The sequence below is a fragment of the Pongo abelii genome, chromosome 3, assembly GCF_028885655.2.
Source record: "Pongo abelii isolate AG06213 chromosome 3, NHGRI_mPonAbe1-v2.0_pri, whole genome shotgun sequence".
Taxonomy (NCBI): Eukaryota; Metazoa; Chordata; class Mammalia; order Primates; family Hominidae; genus Pongo; species Pongo abelii.
This window is the reverse complement of record NC_071988.2, coordinates 776719-788774: the sequence shown is the minus strand read 5'-3', so window position 1 is coordinate 788774 and position 12056 is coordinate 776719. Positions and strand designations below refer to the sequence as shown.

The 12056-nt window shown below is 56.4% G+C and overlaps 1 protein-coding gene across 2 annotated transcripts in view; it reads left to right on the top strand.

Moving 5' to 3' along the window:
- CPLX1 (complexin 1) overlaps window positions 1–12056 on the top strand; it is a 40621-nt gene that overhangs the window by 23767 nt on the left and 4798 nt on the right. For both annotated transcript variants that reach the window (XM_024246549.3, XM_024246550.3), the window contains one exon: window positions 9392–9567. In XM_024246549.3, the coding sequence (XP_024102317.1) occupies window positions 9392–9567 (176 nt within the window). The remainder of the gene's footprint in view (window positions 1–9391; window positions 9568–12056) is intronic.

The window sequence follows — 12056 nt, the reverse complement described above, 5'->3', positions numbered from 1 at the left end:
CACTATAGATTTGTTTGCACCCAAATATACATACATAAAATTAAATAATTTGTATATGGCCTTTTATACTCAGCATAAAGACTTTGAGATTCTCCCGTGTTGTTTGGTGTATCAGCAATTCGTCTGTCTCTGTTGCTAAGTGATGCTCCCTGTGTGGACGTACCACAGTTTGACTGTTCACCTGTTGATGGACATTTGAGTTGCTTTCTGGCTTTGGCTGTTACAAATGAAACTACCATGAACATTCCCGTTCCTGCCGTTGTGTGAACTTAAGTGTTTGTTTCTCTTGGGGAAACACCTAGGAGTGGAATTTCTGGGTCATTTGGTGAGCGAGTTCAGTAGTACAGGAAAATGCTAAACTGTTGGCAAAGTGGTTGTAGCATTTACCTTCCCACAAGTATGCCTGAGTGTTCCAGTTCCTCCACCAGTGTTCCTTGCCAACACTTAGCACAGTCAATCTTTTTAATTTCAGACATTCGAGTAGGAATGTGGTGGTATCTCTGTGTGATTTAAGTTTGAATTCCCTTATGACTGATATGTCTATCAGCTTTATTTGTAACAGGAACGTGTGTCTTTTCATGCAGTCATGCGTCATGTAACGAAGGGGACGAGTTCTGAGGACTGTGTCATTAGGTGACTTTGTCGCTGTGCAAACATCAAAGAGTGCACTGTTGCACACCCAGATGGAGCAACCCTGCACACCCAGGCTGTTGGGGGTAGCCTGGTGCTCCCGGGCACAACCCTGCACAGCACGTGACTGCCTGAATGCCACGGCAGTTGTAACACAGTGGTGAGTATTTGTGTACCTAAGCACATCTAAACATAGAAAAGGTACCACGTGGTATACCTTACAACGGCTGCAACATCATGTTGCGTTACATGGTCCATGACTATACTTAGTTGCCATCTGTTTCTCTTCTTTGGTGAAATGTCTTTTGTCCACTTTAAAAATCAGGTTGTTTTTGTTCCTGTTATTGAGTTGTAAGAGTTTTTTTGTGTGTATTCTGAATATAAGACTTTTTTTTTTTCTTTTGAGACAGTCTCGCTCTGTCACCCAGACTGGAGTGCAGTGGCCTGATCTCGGCTCACTGCAACCTCCACCTCCCAGGTTCAAGCAATTCTCCTGCCTCAGCCTCACAGGCACGTGCCACCATGCCCGGCTAATTTTTGCATTTTTTTTTTTTTTTAGTAGAGATGGGGTTTCACCATATTAGCCAGGCTGTTCTCAATCTCCTGACCTCGTGATCCGCCCGCCTCAGCCTACTGAAGTACTGGGATTACAGGTGTGAGCCACTGCGTCCGGCCAACCTTTTGTTTTTTTGAGACAGAGTCTTGCCTTGTCGCCCAGGCTAGAGTGCAGTCTAGCCTCCACCTCCAGGGTTCAAATAATTCTCCTGCCTCAGCCTCTCAAGTAGCTGGGATTACAGGCGCCCGTCACCATGCCTGGCTAATATATATATACACATATATATATATACACATATATATATACACACACACATATATATACACATATATATATACGCACATATATATATACACACACACACACATATGTATATATATTACAGGCGTGAGCCACTGCGCCCGGCCATGAATATAAGATCTTTATCAGATGTGTGGTTTGCAAATATATTCTCTCAGCCTGTGGTGTACCTTTTCATTTTTTAAGACAGTGTCTTTTGAAGATGTTAAGAAAAACTCAAACTGTTTTTCCCTCTGCCCTCACTCCACAAGGATAATCAACACAGAAGACGTCTGTGACCAAATGTGTGAAGGTTTTCCCAAGCAAGCAGTCAGTCCTGCAGTGGACAAAAGCAGGGTGTCCTCCAATTCAGTTCCATTCTGATGCTGTCTACCTGGAGACAGCCTCAGAAACCCCGCGTTGAGGGCTCAATCCCACAAGGCCGCCCCCTCCATCCCACCAATCGCAAGTCCAGGACCCTAGAATGTCTGAACGACCGGCTTCAAGTTGGGGTTCATGCGACCTCCTCTTGGGTGTAATTGCTAGAGCAGCTCACAGAATTCAGGGAAACACGTGCTTATGGTTTATTACAGAGGATCTTTTTATTTTTTATTTTTTGAGATGGAGCCTCCCTCTCTCGCCCAGGCTAAAGTACAATGGTGCAATCTGGGCTCACTGCAAACTCTGCCTCCCCGGTTCAAGCAATTCTTGTGCCTCAGCCTCCCGAGTAGCTGGGATTACAGGCACATGCCACCATGCCTGGATGATTTTTGTATTTTTAGTAGAGATGGGGTTTCACCGTGTTGGCCGGGCTGGTCTCGAACTCCAGACCTCAGGTGATCCGCCTGTCTCGGCCTCCCAAAGTGCTGGGATTACAGGTGTGAGCCACCGTGCCCGGCCTACAGAGGATATTTTCAAGGATACACATAGCCAGATGAAGAGACACGTGGCCAGGCCTGAAGGGTCCCAAGCATAGGAGCTTCCACCCCGTGGAGTTGGGGTGCCACCCTCCTGAGGAGCGTCCACCCCGTGGAGCTGGGGTGCCACCCTCCTGGCACGCGGATGAGTTCTTCGCCTTCCTTCCAGCCTCCGTGTGCCCAGCTCTCCGGAAGCTCCTGAACCCCGCCTCTTGAGGAGACTCCATCGGATAGGCATGGGGGAAGAAGCATGGACGTCCCCGTAGAAATGCAACCAATGGAAAGGGTGTGATCTAAACACAGCAAGACTTGTCCAGATTCCTCTTGGCCTCTCTCTGCAGCGTTCCTTCCTCCAGGGCACGGAGCAGGGCCCCTTCTGAAATGAGGGCTTATGACTCACCATCAGGAAGTCGGGAAAATTTGAGTCCTGCCCTGCACAGGTGAAAGGAGGACAGGAGGTCAGAGAGAGGGGTTCTGTTGCCTGATTCTAAAGGGCCCCAACATTATAACAAGGGCCATGGCAGTGAGAGGCAGGAGCCATGGATGAAAACATATATATATGTATATATCTCATAATATCACAGAAGAGCAAAAATGTTTAATGTTGATGAAATTCAGTTTATCAATTTTTCTTTTTAAGATTTATGCTTTTGTCACTTATACAAGAAATCTTTGCTTAAGCCAAAGTCCCAGAGATTTTCTCTTATGTTTTCTTCTAGAAGTTGTATAATTTCAGCTTTGACATTTAGATCTATGATTGATTGTGAGTTCATTTTTATATAAAGTGTCAGGTAAAGGAAAACATTTACCTATGTGTTTATTTTGCACATGGATATTGAATTGAGCCAGTACACTTCTGAAGGCACTATCTGGCCGGGCACAGTGGCTCATGCCTGCAATCCCAGCACTTCGGGAGGCTGAGGCAGGCAGATCACTTGATCCCAGGAGTTTGAGACCAGCCTGGGCAACATAGTGAGACCCTGTCTCTACCAAAAATGTTTTTTAAAAATTAGCTGGGCATGGTGGCACATGGGAGGCTGAGGTGGGAGGATCATTTGAGCCCAGGAAGTTGAGACTGCAGTGAGCTATGATTGAGCCTCTGCATTGCAGCCTGAGCAACGGAGCAAGACCCTGTCTAAGAAAAGAAAACAGAAGTAAGGACTATCCTCACCCTCATTGAATTCCCTCTGCAGCTCTGTCAAAAATCGATTGACGATATATGTATGGGTCTATTTCTGGACTTTCTATACTTTCCATTGATCTATATGTCTGTTCTTTTTTTTTTTTTTTTTTTTGAGACGGAGTCTCACTGTCGCCCAGGCTGGAGTTCAGTGGTGCCATCTCGGCTCACTGCAACCTCCACCTCTTCGGTTCAAGCGATTCTCCTGCCTCAGCCTCTCAAGTAGCTGGGATTACTTGAGAGGCGCGCACCACCTCACCCAGCTAATTTTTGCATTTTTAGTAGAAACGGGGTTTCACCATGTCCATCAGGCTTGTCTTGAACTCCTGAGCTCAGGTAATCCGCCCAGCTCGGCCTCCCAAAGTGCTAGAATTACAGGCGTGAGCCACTGTGCCTGGCCTATATGTCTGTTCTTTTGTTTATACCATAGTGCCTTGATTATAGTAAGTCTTTTTTTTTTTTTTGAGACGGAGTCTCGCTCTGTCCCCCAGGCTGGAGTCCAGTGGCGCGATCTCGGCTCACTGCAAGCTCCGCCTCCCGGGTTCACGCCATTCTCCTGACTCAGCCTCCTGAGTAGCTGGGACTACAGGCACCTGCCACCACACCCGGCTAATTTTTTGTATTTTTAGTAGAGACGGGGTCTCACCGTGTTAGCCAGGATGGTCTCGATCTCCTGACCTTGTGATCCGCCCGTCTTGGCCTCCCAAAGTGCTGGCATTACAGGCGTGAGCCACCACGCCCAGCCTATAGTAAGTCTTAAAGTCAGGTTGTGGCCAGGCTCGGTGGCTGACGCTTGTAATCCCAGCACTTTGGGAGGCCGAGGCAGGCGGATCATAAGGTCAAGAGTTCAAGAACAGCCTGGCCAACATGGTGAAACCCTGTCTCTACTAAAAATACAAAAATTAGTTAGACATGGTGGCAGACGCCTGTAATCCCAGCTCCTTGGGAGGCTGAGGCAGGAGAATCACTTAAACCTGTGAGGTGGAGGTTGCAGTGAGCTGAGATCCTGCCACTGCACTCCAGCCTGGGCGACAGAGCTAGACTATTTGCTGAGCACCTGCTATGTGGCAGGCTCTGCTCTAGGTGCCAGGGATGCAGCTCCAAGCTGACTGCCTGCTCCCGTGGGGCTTTCTGTTAGCAGACTGGCAATCAGAAGCAAACACAAAACAGATGGCACCATTTCAGGTAACAGACAACTACAAAGGGAAATACAGCTGGTGACGGGCCAGAGAGTGGCAAGGACTGTGTTTTTCTTTGCCTGCATTTATTTGGGATTCATGTTTAGTTCTACAAGCAATAAGAATGTGTCTGTGTGTTGTGCAGGGGTCCAGTTTTATTCTTTCCCATCAAGTGTCCCGTCCCATCTGGGGATACTGCATTCTTTCTCCAGGGTCCTGAAGTTCCACCTCTGTCTCTGGTCCCACGTGTGGGTCCTGTGTCCGTGGGGGTCTGGGGACGGGCTCCCCACTCTGGGCCCATTGTCTGTCTTCCTCCGGCTGCACCATCATCATTCTGTCTTGCTATCTGGTGGACCTGACTCTCCTCTTTTTCCTTCAGGTGTCTGTCCTGGCAAATGGGCCTTTTGCAGGTCTGTATGCAGCACTCAGCTTGTCAGATTTCACAGAATTTTCTTCTTAACTCTTCGGAGTTTGGGGAGGATGGACGTCTTTACGTGTGGAGTTACCCAGCCCAGAAAAATAACAAGTGTCTTTCTTTATTTAGATATTATTTAATTTTTCATTCAATTCTATAATTTTCCCCATAGTTTTATTACAAGTTAAAAAGTATTTTTCCATTATTAAATATTAACATTGGGCCGGGTGCAGTGGCTCATGCCTGTAATCCCAGCACTTTAGGAGGCTGAGGCAGGCGGATCAGGAGGTCAGGAGTTCGAGACCACCCTGGCCAATACGGTGAAACCCGTCTCTACTAAAAATACAAAAATTAGCCAGGTGTGGTGGCGCGTGCCTGTAGTCCCAGGTACTCAGGAGGCTGAGGCAGGAGAATCGCCTGAACCCGGGAGGTGGATCTGGAAAAGTGGTGAGGCCCAAATGAAGTCTTCAGTGGGGTGGTCGCTGGCACCACGTCCAGGTCTCAGCTTTGACGAACACTCGGTGGCTGCAATGTCAGCGTCTAAGGAACCCTCTTATACAATCTTTGTGACTCTTCTGTAAATCTACAATTATTTCAAAATGAAGCTTTAAAAATCAACTTTAATGGATGTGGTATTTACATATACATTATGTATAATGTACACTAAGTTGAATGCAGCCATTGTCATTGTACTTACCGTGTAACGGAACCCTGAGCAGGGTTTTGACCTCAGGGGCGGCTGCTCTATATAAGCAGATCCCCCCGGAAACTGCCTGGGCGTCTTGGGAGCGTGGGTGCCACTCCAGCAAAGGTCTGGGAGGTGGGTTCCCGGGAAGAGCCTCAGGGATGGGAACGCGCGGCCCTGACCCCACCCTCCCCGATGTCTGCAGAGGAAACGTCTCAGCTTCTGCCCCTTCTGCTACCGCGAGGTGGGGTGGGCGGTGGAGTCTCAGCAGGGCCAGAGGGCAGGGAGGCGCCGCGATCTGCACCCGCCGCCCCCGCTTTGGGGTGAGCTCCCGGGTGGGAAGGGCCCCTCCCGCTGGGACTGAGCTCCCTCCCCAGAGGGTTTATCCGCCTGTGCCGCTGTGGGGGGCGTTGCCAGCCCCGTCATTACCGCGGGGTCCTGCTGGGTGCGCCCCCACACCACCTCCACCTCTCATGGGGGAAGCTGAGGCTCAGAGAACGAGGGAGGGGTGGGGTCGGCCCCTGTACGTCGAGGCCAGTAGCGGACCCCAGCCAGACTGCGGGACCCCCAGCCTCGGATCCGACCCCCCTGCAATCAGAGTCGGGGTGTCCCAGCCTCAGGCACCACGTGGGACCGCCCCGCGCCGCAGCGGCCTCCTCTGGAAACGGGGGCGGGGGGGGGTCGCAGCGCCGCCCTCCTGCGGATGCGGGGTGCAGCTCATGCCTCCAGGGTCCGGCGGGGTCGCGGGGTGTCGAGGTCGAGGCCGGCGGGGTCGCAGCAGCGCTCGGGGCCGCCCGTTCTGCGCCGGTCCCGCCGCTCCGGCGTCTGTGCCAGGAGAGCAAATGGCATTTTGGGTTTCTGTGCCAGGAACAAGCTTCCCGCAGTTTCTGTTGCGCTCCTGGCTGCGCCCAGTTCCCAGCTTTTGGAAGCGGTTCTGGAGGCGGCTCCGCGCAGTACCCGGGCCGAAAAGCGGGGGGCGTGGGCGGCATCTCTGACGCTCCCCATGTTCGCGGCGGGTCCCTCTCAGCCTAGTGGCTTTGCAGCCTGCGGGGAGCACGAATCCTCGGCTCAGTCCCGGATTCTTAGGGGTGGGCCTTCCAGAAGCCTTTGGCGCGTGGACCAGCCCAGGGCTCAAGTGGGGCCTCCACACTCTCAGAGCGAGAGGGCCCCCCACAGGCACCCGTGGAGCAAAGCGCAGCACACCTGGTGCTCTATAAATGCCCGCTCCCGCGACTAGACCCAGAGCCTATGTGATGAGCTGGCGGGGAGGGAGGGGGCCAGCCCACTGAGCTTCGGAAGGCCTGCAGCCCCCACCCCAGCCAGGAACCCCTTCCGTCAGGAGAGCAATGTGGGGAGAGGCCAGGCTCACCTATCTCCTTATAGACGCCAGTCCTTTCCAGGAGGGAGAAAGAGCTACGGGTCACTCACTTTAGGGTGAATTAGCTTTTTTCATGGGGGTTAAGATTTGCACAAAGGCAGTCAGGACTGTGGGGGCTGTCCTTGCCTCCCCCACACACCTGCTAGAGACAGCCCGCTGGAGGCAGAGAGATTTCGGTCCAATGACTGGGGACTGTTAGAAGAATCTAGAAGCAACTCTACTGTGACCCAGTTTCCCTTGAGTCATGGGCCTAAAATCTGCTTTGCAAAACGTTGCAGATGTGGCTGAAAACTGACCACAAGGCTCTTAGCTTTCTGTTGAGGAGTCCAGATCTGTGCCATCAGCCAAGTGCCTGGCATAGGCTGCCTGCCTGTCCCCAACAGCGACGAGGGCAGCAAGAGGGGCTCGTTCTCCCCACACCCCACTGCCTGTGATAGCTTCAGACAGCCAGGATATGGGGGGCAGGGAAACAGGTGGTCGGAGGCGCCTGCAGGATGCAGGCATGGCCCTGTCTGAGTGACACCTTCAGCCCAGAGCACTCAACCAAAAAGCTATTCTCCTCCCACCAACAGCTCAGGCCTTCCAAATGACAGCTCCTGCCCACCCTCGACAGGGAGCTCACTCCTGAGTGACTGGAAGAGGCAGCACTGGCACAGATAGCTACAGGCAAGGGCGTCGCCCCAGGCTCCGTATAGCATGGAGCTTCCCAGTATCAGAATAGTAATGGCGGTGGGGGGGGGGGGGGCGGGCACCCAGACGCCAGGGACATGGAGCTGCTGAATTCACAGAAACAAGGTGGGGGGCACATCTGGACCCAGGTGGAAAGTGGCTGGGTGGTGTTTGCCTAACCCACAATTTCACCTGACATCTATACTCGAGGCATGGGCTCAGCTGGTCGGGGGCAGTCCTTAGGAGGTCTGGCATCCAGGGGGCAGAGCCCAGAGGCAAGACCTTCAAGGAGGGGCAGAGCCAGTGCCTGACCACTGAGGAGCACCTCAAGAGGGGGCCAGGTGGCCGCGGGGGAGAGCAGCATTTGCAGGGGCAACCTGTGGCCGGAGTCCCCTTACACACACGAGGGTGGTCCAGGAGCACCCCTGCAACGCTGAGGGCTATGAGTGGCCGTGGGGGAGCCTGGCCACTCTGCCAGGTCACCTCCCTCAGTGACACCTGTGTGCTGGGTCCAGCCAGCTTGCTCTGCTCCCTGGAGCTGCCGAGGGCCAGGGCTCCCCGCAGTGCCTGCTGTATTCAGAGCCCGTAATTATGCATCTCTGTCCTGTGGGCTGAGTTGCAGAGCTGTTTAGGGAGGTGTTTGTGGGGCCTGTGAATCAGCAGCTCATGAGAAAAGTAGTGACTAGCACCGCAGAGCAATTAGGGCCTGGGTGCCAGCAACAAGCAGTCCGCTGCAGCCCCAGCAGGGCCCCTGCCAGCCCCCATGCCAGCTCCTGCCCCAGCAGGGCCCCTGCCAGCCCCCATGCCAGCTTCTGCCCCAGGGGTCAGACTTGGTGACCTTGCCTCTGACAGCCAGCCCTGCCCCTCAACCCACTGCCTGCATAGATGGCTGAACCGCACCAACTCCAGGAGGCCAGGCCTCTGCTGAACACAAGACCAGAGAAGACGCGTCAACCCCTGGAAGCTCACACACAACTGCACACACAACCACAAGACCACAAGCCTGATCACACAACCACATGCAGTCAACCACACACACGCACAACCACACAGCCAGGCATGCATATTACACACACACGCACAACCACACAGCCAGGCATGCATATTACACACACACACACACAGAACCACATACAGACGTACAACCACATGTGGTGCACACACAAACACAACAGCCACACGTATGCATAAGCACGCAGTCACACACAGGTGCATACAGCCGCGCAACCACAGTGCCACTCTCCCGCCCCCCACGGAGTTGCCTGTGTCCCTTGAACAGAAAGCAAAGCAGGAGACCCCAGCACACTAGATGGAGGGTCCGAGGCAGGAGGGTCAGGGCCAGACGGAGGTGGGAGGAGCGGCTGGAAGGCGGTGGGGGCAGCCGGAGGGTCGGGTGGATGGAGGGTTTGGGGGGTCGGCCAGAGGGTGGGGGAGTGTGGCTGAGACACTAGCCCAGCCTTGGACGTCTGAATGGGGCGGTGTGAATCACCAACTTCTGTCCCAGGGGCCACCAAGGACATGGGGAAGATGCTCGGGGGTGACGAGGAGAAGGACCCAGATGCCGCCAAGAAGGAGGAGGAGCGGCAGGAGGCGCTGCGCCAGGCGGAGGAGGAGCGCAAGGCCAAGTACGCCAAGATGGAGGCGGAACGCGAGGCCATGCGCCAGGGAATCCGAGACAAGGTGCGCGCCGGCCCGGGCCGGGCCCCGCCTGCGGGAAGGCGGCCCTGAGTCCAGCGGGGACCGAGACCCCGCCTGGGTGGAAGGGGCTGCCCGGAGGAGGGGCGGGCGTCCCCCTGGGTGTCCTCCCCTTTGGGGGCTTCAGAGTGGCGGAGGGGTGAGGGGTGGGGCCCCCGGATTGGGCTCCCTCTGTGGGGCCCAGCCCCTCCTGCTCCTGACCACAGCGCCGGCCCTGGCGGGCTTCCTGGGCCCGCATTCCGATGCGCTGCCCTGCGGGAGAAGGTGGAGCCTGGCTGGCTGCCCCGGGCCCTGGGCCGAGGGGTCGTGGGGCGGCCACCTGGCATGGGGGGTGCGCTCTGAGGTGAGCCCGGCCTGGAGTGAGGACGCAGGGAGGGGGGCACCCGCTGGGATTCACGAGGCGGCCCAGAGTGGCTGCCGGCACCGGGAAAGCCACGCACGGTCACTCCCACTCAGCCCGGTCCCCTCAGCGGCCGGGTCCGAGGGGCAGGAGGCACGGGGAGCAGCCCGGGTCCCGACAGCCGCTCCGGCTTCCTCGGTGGCTCCAGCGCGGCCCTGGCTGGAACCCGGGTGGGCACAGACATCAGCCTGGAGGAGTCTCCAGCCAGGGGTGAGCGGGGATGGTGGGAGATGTTCACATCCCACATCCGAGGGGCCTGGGGTGCTGCCTGGGGCCGAGTGCTCACCCTGTGCCCTGGCCCCGAGGGTAGGGGCCGCAGCAGGCCCGGCAGGCCGGAAGCTGTGTTTCCCCAGAAGGTGGCCTCAGTCCCCTGCCCTGGATGGGCCAAGATGGCCTGGCTTCGGGGTGGGAAGGTTCAGACTCCCGGGACCCCTCCCTGCTGCCGGCGGCACCGGAGCAGGTGGAGAAGCTGTTTCCTGGCCTTGTGTCAGCCGCACCCAGGGAAGGGTGGGCTCCACGGGGTCTTGTGGGGAAGCTGGAGCTCCCGAAGTGGACAGAGGTCGACCTGGGAGGGCAGGGGCGGGGCAGGTGCGGCACATGCAGCCGCTGTACCCAAAAGGCCAGCCCTTCCCCACCCACAGATTCTCCCCACACCCTCGGTCCCTCGCAAACCCCCGCCCACCGCCATGCACCCTGGAGGGTGCAGAGCAGCCGCTGATGGGGAGTGGGGGCCGGGCGCCCTGACATCCCACCCAGGGTCACTGGACGTTTCCAGGCGTCTCCTGTTGATCGACTTTGCTGTGCCGGCTCACGCCTCCAGCGCCCCCCACCCCCCGCCGCCGCCGCCGCAGCAGACCTAGGGCTTCAGGAGGAAGTCAGGGGAAAATGCACCATCTCAGCCAGGCAGCCGGAGCCCACTCGGATGTGCCCAGGACACTGGGTATCAGGAGCAGGAGACAGGGACAGGAGGAGAAGGAAGGGGGAGTCAGAGAACAGAGAGAGACAGAGACACAGAGATAAAGAGACAGACACAGGGAGAGACAGAGGGAGAAACAGAGACACAGAGAGGGAGAGACAGAGAAAGAGGGAGAGACAGAGACACAGAGAGCGAGAGACAGACACAGAGAGAGGGAGAGACAGCAACCAAGGCCAAGACACAGGGAACAGAGAGGGGAGAGCCGAGACCCGGAGAGCCCCAGGCAGAGCTAGAGAGAGCTGACGCTGAGTAGAAGTGGAGGTGGCGGTGGGTAGCAGCTGAGGGAGGGACACAAAGCGATGGTGGGCTGGGGTCTGGGAGGGCTGTGTCTGGGTCTGTGTGTCCAGGCAGGTGTCTCTGGAGTGGGTCTGGTCCCCCGGGCTCCGGCCTCTGCTGGCATGATCTTAGAGGGACGCTGGCTGTTCCAGGCCATGTCATTCCTCAGGGTCCCCAGAGGCAGGTCAGGGCAGGCTCAGGGGACCATGTCCAGGCCCCAAGGACGGTGGAGACAGGGCCAGCAGTGTCAGGGACCGAGTGGCCCGGACAGGATGCAGCAGCTGCACCCTCCAGAGACTGGGAGACACCAGGGAGAGTGAAGCCCAGGAGAGGGGGAAGCGTAAGCACCTCCTCAGCTTCTGTGTGGGGCCCAGAGCTGGCAGCTGGGGTGCAGGGCTCGCCGGTCAGGCCTATGGGGAGCTGGCCCGACCTTGCTGCCAGGTACCAACCTGCACCCCTGCCTTGGTCTAAGCCCCTCAGAGAACAGCAGGCGACAGGGATTGAGGCCACACACTTGCCCACAAGAACAGCCCCCTCCACAGCCCACCGGCCCTTCAGGCCTTGGAAGCACCAGCCGCTCTGCTCTGGAGGCCCCGCCACAGTGGACCCCCCCGGACCCCATGTCCACACCTTCCCCACAGAGCCCTCCTCCATGGAGCCTTTGGGGGTGGGGGAACCCCGCCCTCAGGCGTGGCCACCTGATCAGAACACCTGCTGCCTCCAGCCTCCCCTGGGCCGTGGCACCCGCAGGCATCTTGGGGGTTGGTTAGAGAAGAGGCGCTGAGCTGCCCTGTCCAAGGCCTCTTTGCAGATGGGGACTGG